Source organism: Chelmon rostratus, chromosome 17 (assembly GCF_017976325.1).
Source record: "Chelmon rostratus isolate fCheRos1 chromosome 17, fCheRos1.pri, whole genome shotgun sequence".
NCBI classification, from domain to species: Eukaryota; Metazoa; Chordata; class Actinopteri; order Chaetodontiformes; family Chaetodontidae; genus Chelmon; species Chelmon rostratus.
The window spans coordinates 15,137,114-15,160,503 of record NC_055674.1 but is presented as its reverse complement, the minus strand read 5'-3'; the positions used below and the strand labels follow the sequence as shown (position 1 = coordinate 15,160,503).

General features: G+C 41.9%; 2 protein-coding genes across 3 annotated transcripts; one reads left to right on the top strand and one right to left on the bottom strand.

Moving 5' to 3' along the window:
* Positions 1-1,093: 1,093 nt before the first annotated feature.
* LOC121620518 (phosphoribosyl pyrophosphate synthase-associated protein 1) lies at positions 1,094-11,168 on the top strand. Of its 2 annotated transcripts, XM_041956582.1 has the most exons (11): positions 1,094-1,464; positions 1,833-1,885; positions 2,346-2,412; positions 2,597-2,769; positions 2,882-2,997; positions 3,117-3,172; positions 3,870-4,015; positions 4,917-4,958; positions 7,164-7,234; positions 7,851-7,997; positions 8,711-11,168. In XM_041956582.1, the coding sequence occupies exons 1-11, from the start codon at positions 1,382-1,384 to the stop codon at positions 8,867-8,869; spliced, it is 1,113 nt and encodes a 370-aa protein (XP_041812516.1). In that variant the 5' UTR covers positions 1,094-1,381; the 3' UTR covers positions 8,870-11,168. The 2 variants fall into 2 exon arrangements, with proteins under 2 accessions (XP_041812516.1, XP_041812517.1); XM_041956583.1 differs by lacking the exon at positions 4,917-4,958.
* Positions 11,169-13,493: 2,325 nt separating this feature from the next.
* On the bottom strand, positions 13,494-15,115 carry rasd4 (rasd family member 4). Its single transcript, XM_041957368.1, has one exon. It carries the CDS (start codon positions 14,980-14,982, stop codon positions 14,356-14,358), a length of 627 nt encoding a protein of 208 aa, XP_041813302.1. The 5' UTR covers positions 14,983-15,115; the 3' UTR covers positions 13,494-14,355.
* Positions 15,116-23,390: the final 8,275 nt, after the last annotated feature.

The window sequence follows — 23,390 nt, the reverse complement described above, 5'->3', positions numbered from 1 at the left end:
AATATTTTAACTTTGGTTAAAGGTGAAACTTTTACAGTCCATCTCAGGCTTTCCCAATTAAAAACATGATCAGAGTAACAAGATTCTCATTGCACAGGTCTATGATTTTCAAACTGGCTGGTCTGGGATCATATAGTTACGGTCAGATTAGGAAGTAGTGGATAAGACAAACAAGGGAACTTGGTTAATGATTGTAGATCAACATGCTCTGTCCGTACTGGTTTCTGTTTCTACATGGGAACCCAAGTACATTTTGCAGTACTTAATGATTATATCTGCTGTCCACACCCAGACTAAAAAAAATCAGACTTAGTTCAAATGAATCATGTTATGTCTTTAATCTGCTCTCCTCTGACAAACAAAGATCTCATGATCTCATTAAGTTACATCCAAGGATGGTAATTCTGCTCAGTAGATCCACGGCTGATGAGCAATGCCATCTAGGGGACAGATGGAGAAATACTGCTCTTAAGGTGCTGTCAGAAATGCTTTTTTTCAGATGGATTAAAATGTGGGCAGTTCATGTAAATACATTTTATGAATTAATTATCTATGAGAAAACCCCCTCTATAAAAAACTAAAATCGCATGATGTCACGTATACACAACATTTTTTTCATATACATAATTACAGAATACATCATTTAAGATGATTGTATCTCATCTAATCGCTGACACTTAAAATGTCATGCAACTATAATGGTTTCATCTATCACCCTGCTCATTATTACAGCAGCAATTACTACTAATTACAACATTATTTCACGTGAACAACATTTTTGAACCAATCCATCATTAAGAAAAAAAAAATTTGCTCCCTAAATAGGGGCTCACACTGACACAACTGTGCCAATTTGGATAATTGTAAAAAGAATATCAAGCACATTAACTATGTATTAAATGTAGCCTGCTTAAACAAACAGGAAATAATTCGACCTTACTTCACAAGAGAAACGAAATCAAATACTTAATGGTTATATTTAAAGCGAATAACACTCACTTTGATCCACAAACAAAGCCCCTTGCGCAAAGCGGAGGCGGCAAGATTGACCCAAAGTGGACCCCGTAGTTCGGAGTGTCACAGTAGGCAGGCTACAGTGATACCAATGTGACAGGTATCAGCCGTTTGTCCGCCAGCGGTCGAATACATTAGTAAAATAAAGGCAGTAGTTGATGTTTATTTTGTAGCTATGCTCTACCTAAGTTTATATAGTTAAAGTAATTTCGTGTAATTAACTCACGTAGCAGGCTAGTGTGCGGTAGGTAGGTTGCTAGCTAGCTAGCTAACGACAGCGTCATAAGAAAATCGGAAACATACGCGGTGGCCGGTAGTTAAACACGGCTGTCGGTGTCGAGCAAATAAAACCACCAGGAGGGCCACGATGAACGTCGCTAAAAGTGGTTACCGCGTCTTTTCCGCAAACTCCTCCGTGGCGTGCACGGAATTGGCGAAGAAGATAACAGAGTAAGCACAGTGCTGCGTTTCTTTCTTTTTCTAACAACGTTAACTGGCTGCTTGTTAATGTTAAAACGACACCTTGTTCCCATACTAGGGCACAACATCCAAAATGTAGTCCCTCAATGACAAACATTTTTTTTAATTATGCGACAAATAATATTTGAAAGCTGGTTATTGGTTAACGTGGGGCATAATGGTATGTTGTGTGACATTGCCCACTGGGAAACGCTTCCAGATGTGTGGTCATGAAGGATCGATGAATGAAGGAAAGGGTAACGTGCTGAATGCGTCGTGTTGGTTTTTGTGTGTCATCATGAACTTACATGTCACAACTGGTGACAGTCCAGCTGTAATGTTGTGCTCTTGTTTCACAGGCGGCTAGGAGTTGAACTGGGGAAGTCTGTGGTCTATCAGGAGTCTAACAGAGGTGAGGGACGCCATTATGGCCTTTATAGGTAAAATAAAAAACGTTGCCAACAGTGGGGACTGATAGTTTGGGATGGCAGGATTTTTATTCTAAGTGAAGATGTCAGACATCTGTCTTATTACTCTTGCAAATAAACTCTATTTCTAAAAAAGGTCTTGGTCCATGTACTGTAATTTAGATGTGCACATCATTATGCACAGCGAACTTGAAATGTGGCTGTTTTACTTTGATTGCACTATGGGATCTCTATAACTTGGGGATCCTGAATTTAAAGGTATGACCAGGTGTCAGAAAGTTTTGAACCGTTTAGAAATGCTGTATGAGTGTCTGTAATTGATGGTGAGTGGTGTGTGCAACGTGAAGGCGGGAAGTTAGGGACATCACAATAAGAAAGTGTTGAAATTAAGACGCAGACTTGCTGCATTTACTGATTGCGTCCACATCTTTGTCTTCACAATAGAAACTAGAGTGGATGTGAAAGAATCTGTTCGTGGACAAACTATCTTCATCATTCAGACCATACCACGGTGAGTAATAGAAAGGCGTGTTATCTGCATTGCAATGGGAATTAAAAATGTAAATATATAATATCTGCATATCTGCACAAATTCACTGCCAAGTCAGATCTTGTAACATGGTTTTTAAGATTATCACTTGCTTAAGTTTACATGTCATTTTATTCTGTGTTCTGTTTTGTTTTCCCACAACCAGAGATGTCAACACAGCCATTATGGAGCTGCTGGTTATGGCCTACGCACTCAAGACCTCTTGTGCCAAGAACATCATTGGAGTCATTCCTTACTTTCCCTACAGCAAACAGTGCAAGATGAGAAAGAGGGGCTCAATAGTGAGCAAGCTGTTAGCTTCAATGTTAGCTAAAGCAGGTAAAGAGAACAAAATGAATGTCAGCCTGTGATTTGTTAAGTCTCTTTATCCCTCGCCATCGTGAGGAAGAAGGCAATCCAATTGTTACTCATCTTTCTTTTTACCCTGAAGGATTAACACACATCATAACCATGGACTTGCATCAGAAGGAGATCCAGGGCTTCTTCAGCTTTCCAGTGGACAACTTGCGAGCCTCCCCTTTCTTGATCCAGTACATCCAAGAGGAGGTGATAATCCCGTTCCAAAGTCTCCTGTGTGTGTTCAAGTGTTGGTAACCCCAACTATTAACCAAATCAATCAACCTGATGTATGAAATGATGACTTCTGTTGTCCTCTGTCTTATCAGATTCCTGATTACAGAAATGCCATCATTGTGGCAAAGTCCCCATCAGCAGCTAAGAGGTAACTAATGGATAAAAACGACAGCACATTTCACTTCTGCTAGTTCTGCCTGCTCTTAGCGTTGTTATGTTGAAATTTTAATGGTCCTAAAATAAAAAACATTACATTTTGCAAGAACATTGAATTCCCATGAAATGTGGTTTATGTTTGTCCCCAATCATGAAAAAGTTGGGACACTATTTAAAAAGCATGTAGTAATCTCCTTTGTACGATCACATGTTCACTAAGTGGTGAACCTCGCTCCACCCTCGCTTGTGAACGACTGAGCCTTTCCAGGATGCTCCTTTCATACCCAATCATGATGCTATCACCTGTTACCAATCAACCTGTTTACCTGTGGAATGATCCAAACAGGTGTTTTTGGAGCGTTCCACATCTTTCCCAGGCTTTAGTTGCTCCTGTCCCAACTTGTTTGAAACGTGTTGCTGCATCAAATTTAGAATTAACACATATTTACTAAAATCAATGAAGCTGATGAGGTGAAACATTAAATATATTGTCTTTGTACTGTTTTCAATTGAGTTAATGTCAGAAAAGATTTGCAAGTTATCACATTCTGTTTAATTTACACAGAGTCCCAACTTTTTTGTAATCAGGGCTGTAGATGCTGAATGTCATGTGTGTGCAATGTGTGTGATAAAGGCTTCTGCCCCCTTTCACCACTGCACACTGACTTTTATCTGTTGTTTTTGTTCAGGGCTCAGTCCTATGCAGAACGCCTACGTTTGGGTCTGGCTGTGATCCACGGCGAGGCTCAGTGTTCAGAGTCGGACATGGCTGACGGAAGACACTCCCCACCATGTGTACGCAACACCACCGGACACACAGGGCTGGAGCTTCCTTGTAAGAACACCCATCTCTGTAGAGTGCTGTGGATGCTTTTCTTTGCGGATTTGTAGGTGCAAAGCTTGATGGATTTTACCAGTAAAGAAAACATATCTCTGTTAATTTCTCACAGTTAGGTGCTTTTTTTTGTCACTACGTTATCAAAACCACCCAAAAATGTCTTATGATTTTTGCTAGTTTAGCTGCTTCACTGCATTCATAACATAAATCCTGCTGACAACCTAATACAGCTCTTACATGCTAACCTGTTACTGAGCTGTAGATTCTGCTGTTTCTCACTCATACCATCAACCATATTCCAAGAAACTGATTTTTTGTGTTACTGCATGTTTTAATTCCACAGATACACCACCTCTACTCATGCTACATCCTCTGCAAGCTGCAACTCCTAACTTACAAAGAGTGACGTGCTTAATAATCATAGACTCACAGTCGCTGCCTGTGTCTCGGCACATACTTTGATTTTAAAATATTTCTTTTTGGTGAGAAATACTAACGTGACTCTGGCATATAGTTTTTAACATATTTGCTGTACGGTGTTAATTCCTGGTAAGGCCATTATATAATAACATCAAATGATTGTGTAATTGGCAAATGACTCCAAAGTATTTGCGTCCAGTATTCACTTTATTATTTAGTAATAATATTTCTATTCTTGTGTTTATATTCTCACCCTTGACTTAAAAAATCCTCCTTTGGACCAATAACTCACAAAATGTTTCAACCAGAAGAAGAATTTGTTTTAGATTTTAACACAACAAGTCTGATTTGTTGATGTGAGTTTTTTTGTAATTTCAGTCGACCTAGCGAGAGGATTTTCCAAGTCTTGGCATCATGTGTTTGTCATGTCAAATATTTGTGCATTTGTGTTAACGTGGTGTTTATTTGTTGGCAATAGCAGGCAAACAACAAGCTCCGTTCCCTGGCATAGAGCTCCCAAGTACGACCGTAAACATGAACTTACACCTGACTATAAAATGATTCCTCTTCAAATGGTTCCTCAAATCGTGCATGTGAAGATAAAGGGTTTGTGTTGCATCTTGTGAAAAAAGACAGTCTGGATTCAGGAGGGGGAGTTAGTGAGAAACGCACAACCGGGGTTGTTAGTGCTAAGACAATCTGCATCAAGTTTTTCAGGCTCTTCAGTTTACAGTCTGCTCTATACTATATGCTACTTGCATGGCATGTTTGACTTGAAACCAAAAGCTCTCATGTTTACTGCTCCTTTCTAAGATTCCAGACAGCTATTTCTACAAGATGGCCAAACCCCTCTTTGTTTTGTTGTGTTCTGATTTTATTTTGAAATCCATAAATCAAACCAGAACCATGCCAAACATTTTTTTTTTCTGTTTTACTTTTTACTTAAATATCTGGACTCATCTTGCCAATCAACACATATTGCACCCATATTAAACCCGCTCTTAAAAACCTGATTAACATTTGGTCATAACTGCATGTGACAATAACCGTGAAGCATGCCTTTGAAACCTAACATCTAATGATGGGAAGAAGAAACTATATGAATGGAATGGTTGGTATGTTTAAGCATTAAAACCAGCCCAAATCAAAGTTTTCATTTTACCTCAGTGCTAATACCATGTTTAAAAGCACAGTTTATTTGATCAGCAATAATAGTATTACTTTTATTACTGTGGTAGAAGTTGCTGGAATGCGAGGCCAGCCTGTTGTTGAAATTTCCCTTTTAGATATTCGAATCCACCTGCAGATCATGCTGATTAATGGGTTTTATCGAAGACATCTTAAATTCATTTCAAGATATCTGACCAAACATTTCTCAGGTAGCTTGTTGCAGTATCTCAGCAAGCTGTGAAAAACGTATGTTCGGGAAGCGTGTGTACTGCTCACAATGCGGCTTTTGCTGTTTTTGGTCAATAGTGATAAAAGTCTGAATGTGACATTGCCAGGTTTTCTGATGCTGTGGGACTCACGGAATTCAGCAACGTGTTCTGCAAGGCATGCTCCTCCTTTTCTCTGCTTCTGTATACTTTTTCCTTTACAATCGGCTTGGCTGGCTGATTGTTTACCAGTTGATTGTTTCCTTATACCCTTTGAATGACTACATTTATGTGCACAACAATACTTCAAATGCAGCTGCGTTTTTTATTTTTATTTTTAGGATTGTGTTACCTTTCAGAAATGTGCTTAATGGGCAATCATTGAAATATTCTACGTTGAATCTAATCCCAGTCTACTTCAACCTCATTCAACATTTATTTATACTCGAGAGATCGTTGAGGGGTGTCCCTCATTTACAATGACATTTAGTCAGTTCCAAAAACAAAGAGAAGACGACAACAAAGAGACACTCACAAACAAAAGGCAATGCCACAGTTATCTGATGAAGCCATTAAAATCTTTCCGATTTGATGGATTAATTAAGAAATTAAAATGCAGTTATGGAACACTCAAACAGCTCAGAAGTGCCCCCAATGACAACTGAAGCTGAATAATTCAATCATATTTGATTTGTTGTTGGTTTAAAAGAAAATGCAGCTGTTGCATCGGCTGTGATTGGCCTGCGAGATGCGATCAGATTATTGTGTGCATGTAAAAGTAGTCGCTGGCAGCAGTGATGTTCGACTGAGGACTGACCCCAGAACATTGGCAAGTGTGTATGAAGAAACCCTCATCAGTGCTTGTCAGCCACTGTTGTCCTGTGTGAAACGAGACTGTCTGGTGGTGCATATTGGTTCATATGCAGACTGCTGCCATATGCCCGCCACAGCCCGGCCTGAGGTTGTGTGTGTCCAGGCGGTTATACATTGCCTTCTGATTGGGTATCCTGGGCAGAAAACCCTGTCATTTGATTTTGCATGGCATGTGCTGTACTAAGTTTGGCATTTGAGTTTAACCTCCTCGGGGTAGGTGGGGTACAATGGGGGGAAACATTTTTAACTTTTGATTGCCATTTTAAATTTAATACAGCGTTGTATTACAAGCTTCAGCAAATCATTTACATCATCCAGTAATGACCCCATAATTAGGGGTGCAAATCTGCCTAAATCACATTTTCTCAACCCATTTTACCCAATCTACTGAGATTTACTTTCGATTAGGTGAAATGCAGTACATGTAACCTCCTTGAAGTGCTCTCACAGGTAATCAGTCCTGCTTTGCTTTGCAGTAATGATGGCCAAGGAGAAACCTCCTATTACTGTAGTCGGAGACGTGGGAGGGAGAATTGCCATTATTGTGGTAAGATGCTGTGAATTCACTTTCTAATAGCCTACATGGTTGAGCTGTCAGTGTCAGCTGCTCTGCCATCTTGTAATTAGTGCTCTCTCGTAGTTCTCATTTGCAGCATGTCAAAGCATTTCAATTGGTTAGAAGTCGTAAATCCATTCATTTACTACCACTGTAAAAGCTCCTTATCACCTACAGTATGGTTCAAAAATGATTTGAGCCAATGTGAGCATAAGTAATTATGTTTCTGAGTCATATTTTCACACCTTAAAGCGAGGCCACGTCATTTTCTAAAGAAGTAATAACACTTTCTTCCTTTTACAAGTTTAATTCATAAGAAGCAAAAAATACTGATGTTAAATTCTGTGAACTTGCAAGTTTTGCTTCTACAGCCTTATTTGGTCTTGTGTGACCTGTAGCTCATGGTGGCTAATGCTAACTTTGGTGGATGTTACTGAGTCAATTCACTGACTTAATGACTAGTAAACTAGGTTTTTGGCATTTCTTGTTAGCTCATAATTCCCATTTGTGGTCACATAATGTTGTTCAGGTTCCTGCCAATATCCTAAGATACTCAGTTATAGTTATATAGTTGTGATTGTTTTTCTGTTTGTCTTTCTTCTTCCAGGATGACATTATAGATGATGTAGGGGACTTTGTTGCAGCGGCAGAGATCCTGAAAGAGAGAGGAGCCTATAAGATTTACATCATGGCCACACACGGCTTGCTGTCCGCCGATGCTCCACGCCTCATAGAGGAATCCGCCATTGATGAGGTGAGGACACCTCAACTTGTTTACAAAAAAAAAAGTGTCTCGTCTCATATTTATGTTTAATCAGCTGAAGTCATTACTGTTGAGTTTGACTGAAACCTGTTATGTCATACCTGTTAAATACCAATAAGGAAGCAAAAGGAGAAGTAACAAGGGAAGAAAAAGACTGAAGCCAGTGTAAAATGTGGCTGTTCATTAGTTCTCATTTATTCTTTATGGACACAGTGTGGGAGAAAATACTTCCTCTGAGTGCAAGCTCAACTGTTGTGACATGAAATTAGCTGTTACTAGAACAAGGAAAGGGTCGTGACAACCTGCAGTTGCATACAGTATCTGTCAGGTATTAGTTTCTATTTTCAGTTCCTCCTAACTATCCAGGATTCAGAAAACTGTAGTTACAGTTTAGTTTAAATTTAGCTTGTATGTTTCTAAACATATTTGGGTTTATTATATCTACTTTTGAGCATGTTAACGTATTACTTGCAGTCCCAGTGTCTCCTCCAAACTCCTGTAAGCATCTATCCTGGCTGTTTTTCTCGTTGCAGAAATGAGTGCACAGCAGGCTGGTTTTAATAAAACATCAGTGCCTCGAGGTCCCTTGTGACCAAAGTGTAGCTCTCATCTGCGCCACATCAGCTTTTTTAAAAAGTCAGCCAGACAAGAAGCTGTACTTGATTAAAGTGGAAACACGGTCTTTGTGCCTGTTCGCCCCTCAGGTGGTGGTGACCAACACAGTCCCCCATGAAGTACAGAAGCTACAGTGCCCCAAAATCAAGACTGTGGACGTCAGCATGATATTGGCCGAGGCCATCCGCCGCATCCACAACGGGGAGTCCATGGCCTACTTGTTCCGCAACATCACCGTGGACGACTAGAGAGTGTCAGAGAGAGAGAGCTGAGGTGGGTCTGATAGTGACCGAGGGCACTCCCAAAAAAAACATGCTAATGTCATGTTCCATGTTTGTCAGGATTACTTGTATCCTAATTCATTTAAAGAAACTGAAATTCTAAGAATTAGCCAGTTATTTAACTTCTTATCAAAAAGATGTTGTAAAGATGTATTTGTTCGGCTGAGGTGAGAATTGCATCTTGTTCTTGCAGAGGCAGGATGATGAAAGAGCAAACACTTTGACTTTGAGCTTTGATGCATTCAGTCATATTTCGAGGCCTCCGTCTCCGTCTCGCTGCTGTAGATTTTCCAACTTGAACAAAAGATGCTTTGTATTTAAAAGTTATTTTGTCATACACTGCGGTACCTCATCTAATGACTGAGCTCCACCTGCAAAAAGAGAAGAGATAAACGCCTCCAGTAACAGGACTTTGTGCTTTAACAACCATATCCAGATGCCCTTACTGGCCCCTCACGTTCACGGCAGCTCAGCACTGTGATTTCTTTCCATTAAGTGGGGCGTGTTGTTTCCGGCCACATAGATAACACTGGGCAAACTCTTGCTTATTGGTGCCCAAACTATATTTTTATGCAGCTTTTTTTGCACCATTTTTGGGAATGTTTGGATGTGTGGTGAACTGTCCAAAGTCACACAATAAGTTTTTGCAGAAATGAATGGGTCGCCATTTAATACTGTATTTATTAGGGGGTCAGTTCAACTAAAGTACACAATATTTTCCTACTTAACCATAACAATATCTAGCCATGAAGATAGTTAAGGCCTGATGTGGTTTTGGGAAATCTGTGTCTGTGACTTCTGCTGTAACTGCAGCACAATGGACGCTAATGTAATTTCATTTATGGCGCTCAAGGCATCACTACACCTGATGCCCTGAGCCACATGGACATTATTTCTGGAAAGTATTATTATTTCTGGAAAGTATTTAACAGATTTGAACGCCACAAGTTAAATTCCGCACACGTCCATTGTATGTGCACCTGTAACAGATGTTCAACAGTGTGTGGTTACACACAGCAGTAAGGGGGAAATGTTTAGTTCACTTATTTAGATGAGCCGACCCTTTAGTATACCATACAGCTTTCTAGCAGTATACTGAACATGCTTAGTCCAATATTGTGCTTATTTTAACAGTCTGATGGTAATTGATAGTGTCATCACTGTGCATATGAATTACGTTGAGAGCTAAAAATACGACACCTTTGTTTCTGCCAATTAACTACAAATACTGAACACTGATGCTGTTTTCCAAAGCAGAGCAAAGGTTTTCTTTACACATTTTCTGTGAGTTAATGTTGGTTTGTTATTTGGACCCTGCCTTCACAGTGAACCTCCTGCTTGATTTTCCTTGCTGTCAGTCACATTTGCTCACTTTTTGGCCCTCTGAGTTAGACTTTTGGACAGTAGGGCTCATGTATACAGCTCTTTAGAGCAGCCAGCTTCGAGGGCTTGAGACTGACAAGATGAAAAAATTGACCCATGCTTTGGGTGCATTACTCCATAATGACAGCTTTGACAAAATTCATTATGGTGTGCTAGCTGAGTTATTTTTTGTACTGTGTAAAGTGAATGGAGACCGATGGCTGCCTGAAAGACAGGACATGTGCAGTAAACAAATGTCCAGAAGTAATGTGAAATATGTGCATTTTTAAGGAAATTGGCAAAAAAAACATGCAGAAACACCATTATGGTCTTGATGTGTGTCCACAAATTCTGGTGGTGTTTCCTCATTAAAAACTCATGGACACTCACTAATTTGAACATGTGCACTTTTTTTGCTCCCTGAGTAAGTTTTGAAGTGACGCTTTAGGAGTGTATTTCTATGCCGGTTGAGCCTTTTGCTCAGGGAAATATACTTTATATGCCGACACACAGTTATTTCTTAGATTGTTTTTGATGCTTTGTTCCTGTTTCACATGTTGAAAAACGTTTGAGAGAATGTCTTCCATACAGCAGTACTGTACATCTTTGCTTTTTACCACTCAGTTTTGTTTTAGGTACTGTATTTCTCCTGATGTGCTAATGCACGGGTGTTTGACAGCTAGATAGTGTTGTGTTGGCACAAAGTTGGAGGTTGTCCTTATCAAATACTGTTGCTTTGCTCAAATTGTATGTGTCATTTGTGTATTTCATGGCGTCTACTCTGTGTCCCCTGTTCTCCTGACCTGTCTGTGATGCTGAGGATGCATCATTTAGACACTAACACCCCTCTGTCTCGCTCTACAGCGTTTGTCAACGTGTATGAAAATAAAACAGTTGCCTCTCGTTTTGCCTCGTGTCTACCATAAAAGAAATCACATTATTGTGCTTTGGTGAATGACTCTATGGGTACAAGACCTCGCTGGCAGTGCACAGCATGTACAGTTTATTTTATTAGGTTATAGGTTGGAATAGGTATCTTGTTCTAAGTGTGTCCTAAACCAGTATCTTTCTGTAAAGTCTATATTAAAATGTAGATATTTTGCATTAACTTGACAGAAGACAATAATTTGAATCTTTACACACAAAGTGGATATGCTGTACAGGATTATATGATCACATTTCTTTTATCGACACAATCAAAAGCAAAGATACTGTAATGCAGCTGTATTGGATCATTTCCTCTTTATGCTGGATGTTGTGAATCAAACTTCTGTTGGCTTATCTGTACATCTGCAGATTTTTGATGAATGTAGCTGAAAAGTTGGTGATTAGCAGAGTAAGGGATAATACAGACATTAAAAACGGCATTGGCGTGTGAGAAGGTTTACCTCTAACGCAGATGTACAGCACTACAGTGTGCACTGTTGTTTTGTAATTGTTGGCCCGTCTGTTCCACAAAACACCCGATGTAGTGACAGTCAGAGATCCTGTACTTGTTCACAACTACTCAGGTATCAGTTCAACACTGAGGAGCTTTGACCAAGTCTAGGAGCAGAGACAAACATGGCGGCACTTCTCATTTATGGTAGAAGTCTAAACTGCCGTAATGACAAATTAGGCTTCAATCAGTGTCAAAAACAAATCTGGTAACTACATGTTAAAATAACATGGTAGTAAAAGAGTTAGTTGCTAGGTTTACATTTCCTAAAGCCTACCTACAACCTGCATGGAAAGTTTAGTTCGCACCTGAGCTTTCAAAGAGGATGACCTGCCTCCTGGTCCGTCCGTGTGCTGAAAAAGACGAGCTTGTGTGCCGCTGCGAACCGGCTGAAGATAGCTGTGAGCTTAAACGGGACACAAAGAGGAACCAGAGATCTGATAATCACCGGTCACTTCCTTGTCTGATTCTGGGGAAACAATGCACCTTTTCTCTGGACGTTTTTGGAAAGAGGAAACAAACCTTGTTCTCGCCTTCTCTGGGCCTGTTGAACAAGTCAGGAAATTGTGTTAAGTGTACACATGAAGGTCTCAAAGAGCGCATCGAAACGTCCAGAACAAATAAACTGATCAATTTAACCAGTCGTCGTGTTTCATGGCAGGCGGAAAGGTTGCATTTTTACTAAATATTAGTCTAATAGTGTTTACAAGTATCTGCAGTATCCTATCATCTTATACCACAAAACACAGGAGAAAACACAATAGGATGTACAGTACATATGAGGTACATACAATATACATCCAAATTCATTTTCGTGTTCGTTACATAGTCTGTAGAATTTTTGAACTTCCTGCATTGCAGTGGTCAGTGGATACAGATGCTGAATTACCATTTACAGGGTTTTTGGTTCCCTTATAATCTCATTTTGGTGACACCCTGACCCTGTTTGCCTGTTTGTAATAACCACTAGAGGGCAGTACAACACAGAACAGAAAGCTCACGGAATTGATTCGTGTGTGTGTGTGTGTGTGTGTCCATGTATTACTCACATTGTCTCTCATAATGCCAATCGTTAAATTTTAGGACGAACACTTCTGTTAAGGTTAGGCTTAGGCAGGTAGTGGCTATTATGGCCATGGTTTAACTTTGCAGGAAATTAATGTAAGTCAATGTAATGTCCCCAGAAGTGATGGAAACACAACTGTGTTAAAGCAATGCAATTACTTTATTTCACCAGCGCAACCCACTCAATAACAGTACAGCTTTTTGAAACATCCATGTGAATCAACAGCAGTCTCTGAGATGTAGAAGTTCTTGTTTTTCAGTCTTTTTAAAACTTGCATTTCTGGTCAGACCAGCACTCAAGAAAACAAGACGGCAACATGTCAACCCAATACATCTCGGAGTGGGATTATAGTCATTTAATACACCGTTTAAATAGCAAGCGTGCTCTCGCAGACCATGTGCTACTTACACTTTAAACCGTTTTCTAAATACCTAGCAGCCAATTAGCAGTCGTTATTCCATTCACATTCACAGACTTTACAATGTGGTGTCCTCTGTCAGCCCATGTAAACTTGATTTTACTTTCATTGTATTTCAGGTTGGGCAATAACTCACCCTGATAACATCTGGATTCTCCAATGTCTATTTCTCCCCTACACACACTTCCTTTTTGTCTGTTTTGTCATGTCAAGAAAGGTCACATCAGTACAAAATGACTGAACAAGCAGCAAAATATGCTTATTAGCATGTAGAGAGTGGATGACGCAAGCAGTGTGAACAGAGATATACTGTTGGAAAACTTTTATTTACCTTAAAATGAGCACTGAAAAAGAACATGAAACATCATCTTGATCTTTGTACTGTCATGGCGAAAAGAAAATGCCATTTAAATTCTCAGAGGCGTAGTGCAGGTATGTACAGATTTGAAGAGGACGCCGGCAGTTGTCCAATAAGGCAAACTCCCATTGAAAAATGATGCAACGAGAGAAAGAAAAACACCAGCAAGTATGCAATGCAAAGTAATGGTTTACATGTTCACACCAAGTGCACACTGAGGTTTTGCAGAGCAGCGTTTCAAGACAGGCTGCACAAGAGCTCACAACATAACGCTGCTGTTAAAATAAACATACAAAGTTCTCCTTGTTCACTTTATTCAGAAAACTTATCTAGTGTAAACAGACTTTTGCATAAATACTCATCACTTCACAGTTGTTGCACTTTTTTTTTTTTTACCAGCATCACAAAGACAAAAAAAATGAAACATCAGATATAGATTTGAGAGAAAGCTGTAGATAAGATTCATAGCGCTGCCTCTGCACTGTCACGGTTTATTACATTTTAACATTCACAGTAAGTGGTGTCTGTGCGCTTTTTCCTTCACTGTTCAAACTGTTGTTCAGCCACATTCTTCCATGTGTTTAAGGTGGTGTCTGCTTTCATCGCTGTAGCGTCTCTGCGCTGGTTCGATGCTGTCACACCTCATAAAGAGGGGGAATTGACCGACTCAGTGTTTGATTCGCATCTTGACACATTTAACGCAGTCTCTTGGTGTGCGTCTCCCCGCCAACAAAGCCCTTTCAGTCTCTTTTTGGGCAGTTTGCTCTCAGCCTCTCTCGGTGCTGTTGCCCCTCCGAGCAGCTCCACATCATTATGAGATGAGGCAGCTGTTGGTCTTGTTCATAGGAGGCCGTTTGGTGCTCTCGTTGGGGAAGGTTTCCCGTCGCCAGCACAGCGCTGGACTGAGCCAGCTGGGCAGGTTGGCCTGCTGGAGCAGCTCCCTGAAAGCCTCCAGCACGTTGACGTTGTCTTTGGCGGAGGACTCCAGGAAGCTGTGGTTCCAGCCCAGCTCCACCGTGGACAGCACGTCCTCGCTGGACACCTGGCGCTCGTCGTGGCGGTCTATCTTGTTGCCTATCACCACAATAGGCGTGTACTTGTCCTCTTTGACCTCCAGGATCTCCTCTCGCAGACTCTTGACCGCCTCCAGGGACTCGGGGTCATCCACGGCGTAGACCAGGGCGAAGGCGTCGCTGTTCTGGATGGAGAGCTTACGCATGGCGGGGAAGGAGTAGCTGCCGCTGGTGTCCATGATGTTGATGGTGACTTTGACGCCCCTCACCTCGTACTCCTTCCTGTGGAGCTCCTCCACCGTGCGCCGGTGCTTGGGCTCAAAGGTGTCTTTGAGGAAGCGTTGGATGAGGGCCGTCTTCCCCACTCCAGCTGCTCCCAAAAACACCAGACGCACCTCCATCTTCTCCTTCACTTCAAAAGACATGTTGAGTTTCTGATGCTCTTTCTCTCCAGAACACGAATGCAAGAGTCCCTGCCGCGTCCTTTATTCTCTTCTTCTCTGCCTTGTCTGGAAGCTGGTTTTGATGTCAGTGATGGAGCTGGGTGGAGTTGTGTTGGAGAGGATAGCAGATGAATGTGCCTGTCAGGCTGCACTCTGTATTTATGTTCACACAGAGCTCCTGCCCCCTTCTGCTCCCAGCCAATCAGGAGAGGGCAGTATCTCCCTCGCTCTCTGAACTTACAGCAGCCAATCACAGACACTCATGCAAATCAAGTACAGTAAGAGAATCAAATGGGGGACAGAAGTGATTTTACTTGGTTTTCTCAGTGGGCAATGCAGAAAAGATTTCCATCCAGGATCCACTCTTGCTGTTACAGTCTGTGTAATAAACCAATAATCAATGAATCCTTCATCTATTCTTTAGTGATGAATGCATTTTGCTTGTAAATCTCAAGTTACGGTAGTTGATTAAATGTGCAGATGTTTCAACACATGCTTTCATTTTGACTTTCAGATCATTAAAGAAGCGAGAGAGGCTTTTAAAGCAACATCATAGCATCTGCATCACATCTGCATCACATCTGCATATTGTAACATTCTACTGCATAATCAAAAGCTTTTTTGTTTCTATCAATATTAAAATTAAAGAGAAAGAGAGAGAGAGAAGGGGCTCATTTAGCTGCTGCTCTGATCATCTTCATGATGTGATCTGTACATTGAGCTACTGCAGCAAATAGACTGTAGCAGCATTTTCTGGCCCAAAATTAATATAGAGACTAAATAGACTTTGGTGAAATTTATATTTTCTCTAGTTTTATTGCTTTTTTAAGCGATCTCAAATGAGTTCAGTCGTTTTATTCACATGACATGAATCCTCTTAATTCTGGTGTTCATAATGAAAAAGATCATATACTTTAGAGCAGCCTTAAGTGGACTGCACAGACCAGCACAGTATTAGGGGTCACTTTAAAGTGAGGCTGTAAATTGCTACTTCAAGGCTGATCTCAGGTCATTCTGGTTTCAGAGCAGATGTATTGTCATTGGACCTGTTTTTTTTTCCCTCCTGACAAATTATCACAAAGGGTGACGTCTGAATCTCGTCGTGTGAAACTCTGCTCGCATGTCCGCGGCTGAGGAGGCGGGGACAGACGTTCTGTTCCTGGACATTTGACAAGCATGTCACTGTTTGAAACCTGTTTGACGCAGCTATTTTCGTTACAGATGGTTAACCTCTATTAAAAAAAGAGCGTGTTCGATATCATTGTCTACGCAGCGCTCCCAGGATTCAAATGTCAACTGTGTGGGAAGCTCTATGGTCTGGATTCAAGTAGAAAAATAATATACTACACTTATCATTATCATGCTCAGATCTCACATCTCTGTGCCCAGACTTTGTCACTTGTTGCTATGATACCACCAAATCCATTACCTCAGCTGAAAGGGATTTCTGAGTAGAAATGTGCACCTTATTAGAGCTGTCATTCATTACTCTAAGTCCAACTGTTCACACAGGAGGCTGGTTATGACCCGTAATGAGGTACATTAGCTAATTAGGCAAATGAAAAGCCCATTTCATCTCAGCACATCTCACTGGTCTAACACCCTCTTTATGTGATAGGTCATATTTTAATGTAGCCATCTCAAAAGCTGTTTCGACACCTCAGGTACATTATCTGAAGATTTTTACACCTGAGTCCCTCTTGGATCATGTCTGGGCCACGAGTGTGTATTTAAACTGATTACACCCTCGCGTGTGTGCACCTGTGCTCGTTATTCTATTACAGATGTGTGGAAATTTTTTATTTTCTGCTGAGAGCACAAATCTTGTTTTTTTGCAGTAATGCAGCACAGCCCATTTGAAAATACAGCGTTTGTGTCAGTCCCAATTTAAGTGCAACTCTGGAGCTTACTGTCATGTGCTGCATTTCCCTCTGTGAGGGACTTTGCCATATTAACTCCGGCTTTCTGACCTTTGCTTCCAAAACTGGTCTGAAACTAAAGCTCAAGGCCCCAAAGCAATTCAAGTCCACCTCTCTGCTTCATGTCCGTAAACGCAGCAGCAAGACGGCGCCAACACGAGAGCCCGTATGTTTCATTCAGCTGCTCATTCTTAGCATTAGCACGCTGAACATGGTTAACAATGCACCTGCTGAACATCAGCCACTGTGAGTGAGCCCTGTCACCTGGAAATGACATTTATATATATATATATATATATATATACAAATAACTTGCAGCAGCAAATATGTTATGAAGAGAACATAATGCCGTTTTCTGTTAACATAACAAGGAAACGCTTTTAATAAACAAACCTGGCAATTTGCAAAAATGTAGATTTTTTTAACACTATGATGTTTACTGACAATGCATTTCGTTCATTTTCTGCCAAAATAGGTAATCTTGCAGTACACTGCCCTCTCCTCCAGGCGGTGATCATCTAAAAAATATGTAGTATTAGTCTAATGTTAGCATTGTTAGCGTTTAGCTCAAAGCAACGCTGTGCAGCACCGCAGGGCCACGTGCACGGCTAGTCTTGTTCTAACATGTTTTTGGTCCATTTCTCATTGAGAGATTTTCATTTCATGATACCTTCATGAACACTGAGTTCCTCTTTTTACAGTTTTGTTCAGAGAAATTGTCCCAGCCGTAGGGAGTGGTGTGAGCTGCAGCGTGGTGGTGCAGTACTGAGCTGCTGGTCACCCTCACTGGCTCGGAGGTGTAACTCTGGGCTGACGGCTGGCTCCGGTAATTGCAGGGACGCGCTGTTCTCAGACAGCAAGGTGTTTCACTGGGTCACAGAGGAAGGGAACACTCTCTCAGGACTCACCAGTGACTTACGAAAGACAAATGATGACGAGGGGAGGGATGTTTATTCTGTGTACATGCGGTTTGTTCAGCAGCGTCCTAAGAAAAACACACAGAAACGGACGGATCGAGTTTCAGGAGATGGTACCAGATGACATTTGCTTAAAGGTGGGGTGAGTCATTCTGGAGAATTGTTGATATTGCCATCTCTCCGTCTTCACAACACGACTTCACGTTTACATGCCAGGTTCCCTCCACCGCCCCTTGTCTGGTGCAGGAGCATGGCCGCCACCTTTGGTGATTGGCTGGAATAGCGCTGTGTTGCCCGGCCCATTTACAGAGCCGGGCTTGTGTGCAAAAACCAGGACGTGCAGCTAGCCGACCGTGAGGAGAACTTGATTTGGAAATTCAGTGGCTATCAGCTGTCTTTCTCCAGAATGACCTTGAAGTTATGCAACAGTGTTTGATAACCCTATGCAGGAGCAGGCGCAGAGCTGCAGGACTGCTCATTACGACAAGATGGAAATGATGATAATTACTGCAGTTTATGCATTGGAAGCGTTGTTTGTGTCTGTGTGTGTTTATTCTGCCGGGTGGGCTGATTTGAGCGGTAGCCCGGCCCGTCAGTCAAACAGTCACTGCATGTTAGCATGACATGTGGCGGAGAGAACGTGCAGCTCTGTCACACTCGGTTGCTGCTGCGCTGCAAACCTGTACTCAGGTGAAAAGGCCATGAGTCTGAACTTGGGATGTCAAAGTTTGCACTGCATGCAGGGATTTAGAGTGCGAAACAAACGGCTCCTAATAATTGTTAATATGGGAGTGTCTCAGACGAGACCTACTTCTTCTGTGGCATAAATAAACACAGACGTACGGCAAGCTGACCCAGAAACACTGCGCCGTGCTGTAAAGTCATTTGCAGCTGAGCTAAGTGGGCAATTTAAGGGCTCTGCAGTGGAGGATGTGATGAAGTCCGAACAGACACGGGGTCTGCACTCTTTGTTTGCCCATGGAGTAAAGGCGAGGCCAATAGGCTATTAATCTCATAGACACCACTAACTGTGTATAAGTAGAGCAGAACAGTATGGATTGTTCTTATTTATTTGCACCACAAACAGCAGAATTTAATTGGCTGATTACGACGCCACATGTCCAACATCTATGTTAAACATAAAAAACCAAACTGTTTCTCCCGTGAACAGCGGCAGGGTTTCAGGCTGCGCTGGTGTGACTTCAATGGACTGTCTCATTATTTTGGCGGGGATGATGATTACCTGACATAGATGTGACACAGTTGTCGGATTCTGCGGGCTGCTCCATCATCCTTCTCGCTCAAGAAACGGCGTGAAATGGTTTGGACGAGGGAGCGATCAGAACTTAAAGCCACTGCTTTACCATCAATCAACTTCGGTGAGTTTCAGCCAAGCGTGGACGCAAATTAGGTTTGTATTACTTCAGGATTTTGGCTTTAAGCCATAGCACCGCAGCACACACATGACTCAGGAGGCAGCTTGAGGTTGTTTTGACACAAAAAGGTGCCTGCAAATGCTTGAACTTTTCCGTTTATATCTCAACTTGTTCTCATATTTTTCCTCTTATCATTACAGACTTCTCTTTACGTGTGTGTGAACAAGACGTACGGCAGAAAACCGACTAACACCAGCCCACTGATTTCTTATCCTGTCTCTGTGTTAATCCATCCTTCCATCCTAATCCATCCTTTTCATTCAGTGGCTTTGTGACTCTGGACAGAACGAGAGCGCACATGCAGGTCACTCTCACCAGTGTGTGTTCAAACCTCCTCCCTCCCAAGTTTTGGCTACAGGTCCTCTGACAGTGGCCTTTGGCTCTGGAACATCATGTCCTGGATAATGAGAGGTGTGGTGGCGATGGTGGGGGCAGGAACAACAGCAGATAGCCGGTGGAGCCTGGTCTCATTACACCTCGCTGCAGTTGAAGGCGTTCTCTCTGTCATGAGTTTGAAGGCTCCACCTGTCATGTAGTTCATTCTAAATGGAGAGATTTAGACTAAACTATTTAAATGTATTTTTTTCACCTTATATCTTCATGTTATAAGAATCGAGTCACCACAACAGAGCCTAGTGTCCTCTTTCATTTGACTTTTTCTGGGTCAGCAGGCAGTGTCTTTTCTGTGTTGTGGTTCACAGTGATCGAAGAAGAGCCTTTGCGTGCATCAGAGGTGTGCAGCACTGACAGGCCGTCAGAAAAGGCCAGCGAGGTGGGAGACGCATAAGAGCACATATTTATTCAGAAAATCCCATGATGAAGCGAAAAACATTTTGGACTGGGTGTACGAGGACTTTGTTATGCAACCTGTGGCCTCGAAGGTGGGGGGTGGGGGGCAGCTGGGTGAGAGTCATCGAAAAGCAGCAGCTATTTATTTTAGGTTTGTGTGAAATGGCAGGTAGGTATGATGTACAGTGTCCTTTTTCATGCAGACGCTCAGCTTACACTCAGTCACAAGATATATATGAAGTGGAAAAAGAGACATGTTTAAGTAAGTAGAGAAAAGAAATGTCGAGCATCTGGGAGGAAGGAACACAACACACATCAGATACCTGTATTCTCTCTGCGCCTCGAGTGCATCACTTTGTACCACCAGGGTAAGCTGTCCTGATGGCTTTAGAATAATTATAATAAATACATCATTCGTAATACTACTGCATTATTAGTCTTGGGTTGCCAGGTTGTGAAATAACAGTTTAAGGTGTGTTCATCCTCCTCCAGGAGGAAATGTTCTCTTATTAGCTCTTTAATGAACGGACCACTTATTTTCTGAAAGAGATCTGCAAAGCAGATTTAAAATTATTAACATGTTTTCCATTTTTATAATGTGCAGATGACTCACCAGCTTTTGCTTAATGAAGATGAAGATGAGGATAGTGTATTTTTTTCCCCACATCCTGGCAACCACCGGATCCTCTATTAATGGCTTTAACTGACGTGTTATGCAAGTTTTGAAAAAAAAAAAGTAGGAGAATTCTCTAAATTCAGGAACTTTGTCCTAAAAACCACCACTGGACATTATCATTGTTTACATCAGTCCAAAAGCAGCTAGTGAATATGAATATACCATCTCTACACAATAAGAAGTGTGCCACAGGTGCACCGTGCAAGCCTGGCCATGAAATTACCAAAAGTGCATTTGGCACACCCCAGAAGCGCTGGGCTGGCTGAACTTGCAATCTGTTCTGCGCTGGCGGGATTCATGAAAACAGAGCCATAACAGAGCTTCTCACATACCCTCGAAGACCGTTGCAGATGTTACGTGCTCCTCTGCGCTCATTACTGCGAGGTTAAGGGCTCCCTAGCCTGCTTTCAGTTGTTGTCCAAAGCATCGGGGAGCGGTCTGCAGCAAGCGCCTCTTTAATTTGAACAGCGGTTTTCTGGTTTCTGTCTGGAGGCTCGATGATTCTGCACTTGGTTTTTACTTTCCTCGGCGAGAGGAGTAATGTATCGAGGAGTTTCTCTGTTAAACAAGATAAGTGCGGCTGCTCTGCACCTCAGTGACACCTCCAGCGTCGTTATCTCTTTAAATAAATGTTATTATTGTTTAGCAGAGCACTGCTATCTCTCCCCCAATGATTGGACATTACGGTATTATGCTGTTGGTGAGCGTTAAAGACGGAGGCCCAAGGGGCAGCACGTGTAATTGGATTTCTCAAAATTGTGTTTTTATTTTCAGAATATCACATCAGAGCGACTCAGAGGTGAAAACATGCAATTATATTCATGGATATTTTTTTTCTCTGGGTACATTCGTTGGAGCGTGAAGTCAGAGTTGTTGCTATCCATATTTATTGCTGTTCATTTCTTTATTTCTTTTTTTTTACTTGACCCAATTTTACATTTCAAACTGTTGCACACAGAGGTGTGCGCAGAAACTTCTTGCCCTTATATTGGTGGCTCAGTATGTTTGTGCTCCCTGCAGAATGTTGTGGGGTTGTGTCAGGTGAGGTTTGTTGGTGGTGGAGGTGTGACTGCTTCCTGGTTTCTGGATACTGTCCATATACCGGACAGCCAAGGAACACTGAGACAGATTAAGATGTGACAAAACAAGGCAAACATCCTCATCCTCGGCACATTTAGGATGATAAATTGACCGTGCACTAAACCCCATCCCCCTCAGCTACTGTTGCTACACCTATCAAGCAGTCCGTACAGCACATGGTAACAGTGGCATATTTACCACTCTAAATCTGCAGCTATTTTTGCAACAATGGGTTTCCGATTTCACTCAGACTCTTGCTGAAGTCAGTCGGGAAAAGGGCGAAAACACCCTTTCCATCGAGAGAAGCCTTCAGCCTTCAGACTTTCATTTCTGCTGCCACCGTTGTTTTTGATGGAAGACAACGCCTGTGTGGAGCTGCCAGCAGTTCCTCAAACATGACCTGAAGCTAGGCCATGTGCAAAGGTCGATAAGCAACTTTGTTCTTGTGTGGAAAGCATGGCCATAGTTCAAGCATTATAGTAGAGCCTGTAAAAAATATATCATGAAAACGTTATTTTTTTTCTGAAAAGCATGAGTGCTTACTCTAAATAGGAAAAACATACTTGGACAAGAAAGCTTCACAGGATTGAAGCATGAAGGCTAATCAATGACGATGGCAAACTTAATATGATCTAACGCAAGTTATATAGTCCTGAGTCTATTCAGTCCAACGGGAGAGGACGACATGAGGACAGACTATGAGCTAGTCTTTCGCCCCATTGTCACTGAACCAAATACTGGACCCATTTTACACAAGCCACATGTCTCCCCAACATTCTGACACCATAAAGGCATTTTTTAAGAGAGGAGAAAGTTAACTTTGTTGGACATCTGTCTTTCATCTGGAGATCTGGAGAGAGCACATTAGGATAGCCGACAAAAACGAGCGGCAGAATGAGGAGAAAACATTGCATTTGTGCCTTGTGTTGTATTGTTTTGACATGGACAAGCAATAGTTGTAGAGTTAAAAATGTGCAACCGGGGGGGCACACACACTTAAGAGACAGGAAGTGCATACCATTTCATGAAATTGCTGCAGCTTGTAATGCACCATGTCTTGTTATAGAGGCTTTACCACAAACCACTGCACAATAAAAAACAAAACAAGCAGACGTAATGTTTCTTGTGATCATATTATTCTGAAACATGACATACCAAGCTGTTCTTTCTCTGCCTTTTGATTCCCACCACCATTTTCATTATTCTGATGAAGTTAATAAGAGTGCAGTGCATGCAAATTAAGTGTGGAATCAGCTCGCAAAAATGTCTGGCAGCCACCAAGATGAATAAGAGAGAGGAAGATGGTCAGGATTTGGCAGCACCACTCCATCCAGTTCGCTTGTTTTCCATGAATACCGTCCGCCTCTGTGTGTGTGTATGTGTCTGAGCTGAGCTGGGCGTGGCTACCTGCTCCCTCTTGCTGCAGCCCACCTGCACACCTGAGGTTCATCAAATAATCAGCTCCTGCAGTGTACAAACCCCAGCTCTTCACTTCAGCCCTAGCCTGATTGTCTGGTTGTCTGTCCGTTGTGGTGCTCTGCAGAGGGAGCAGGTCCTCGTCCACGGAGTCAAC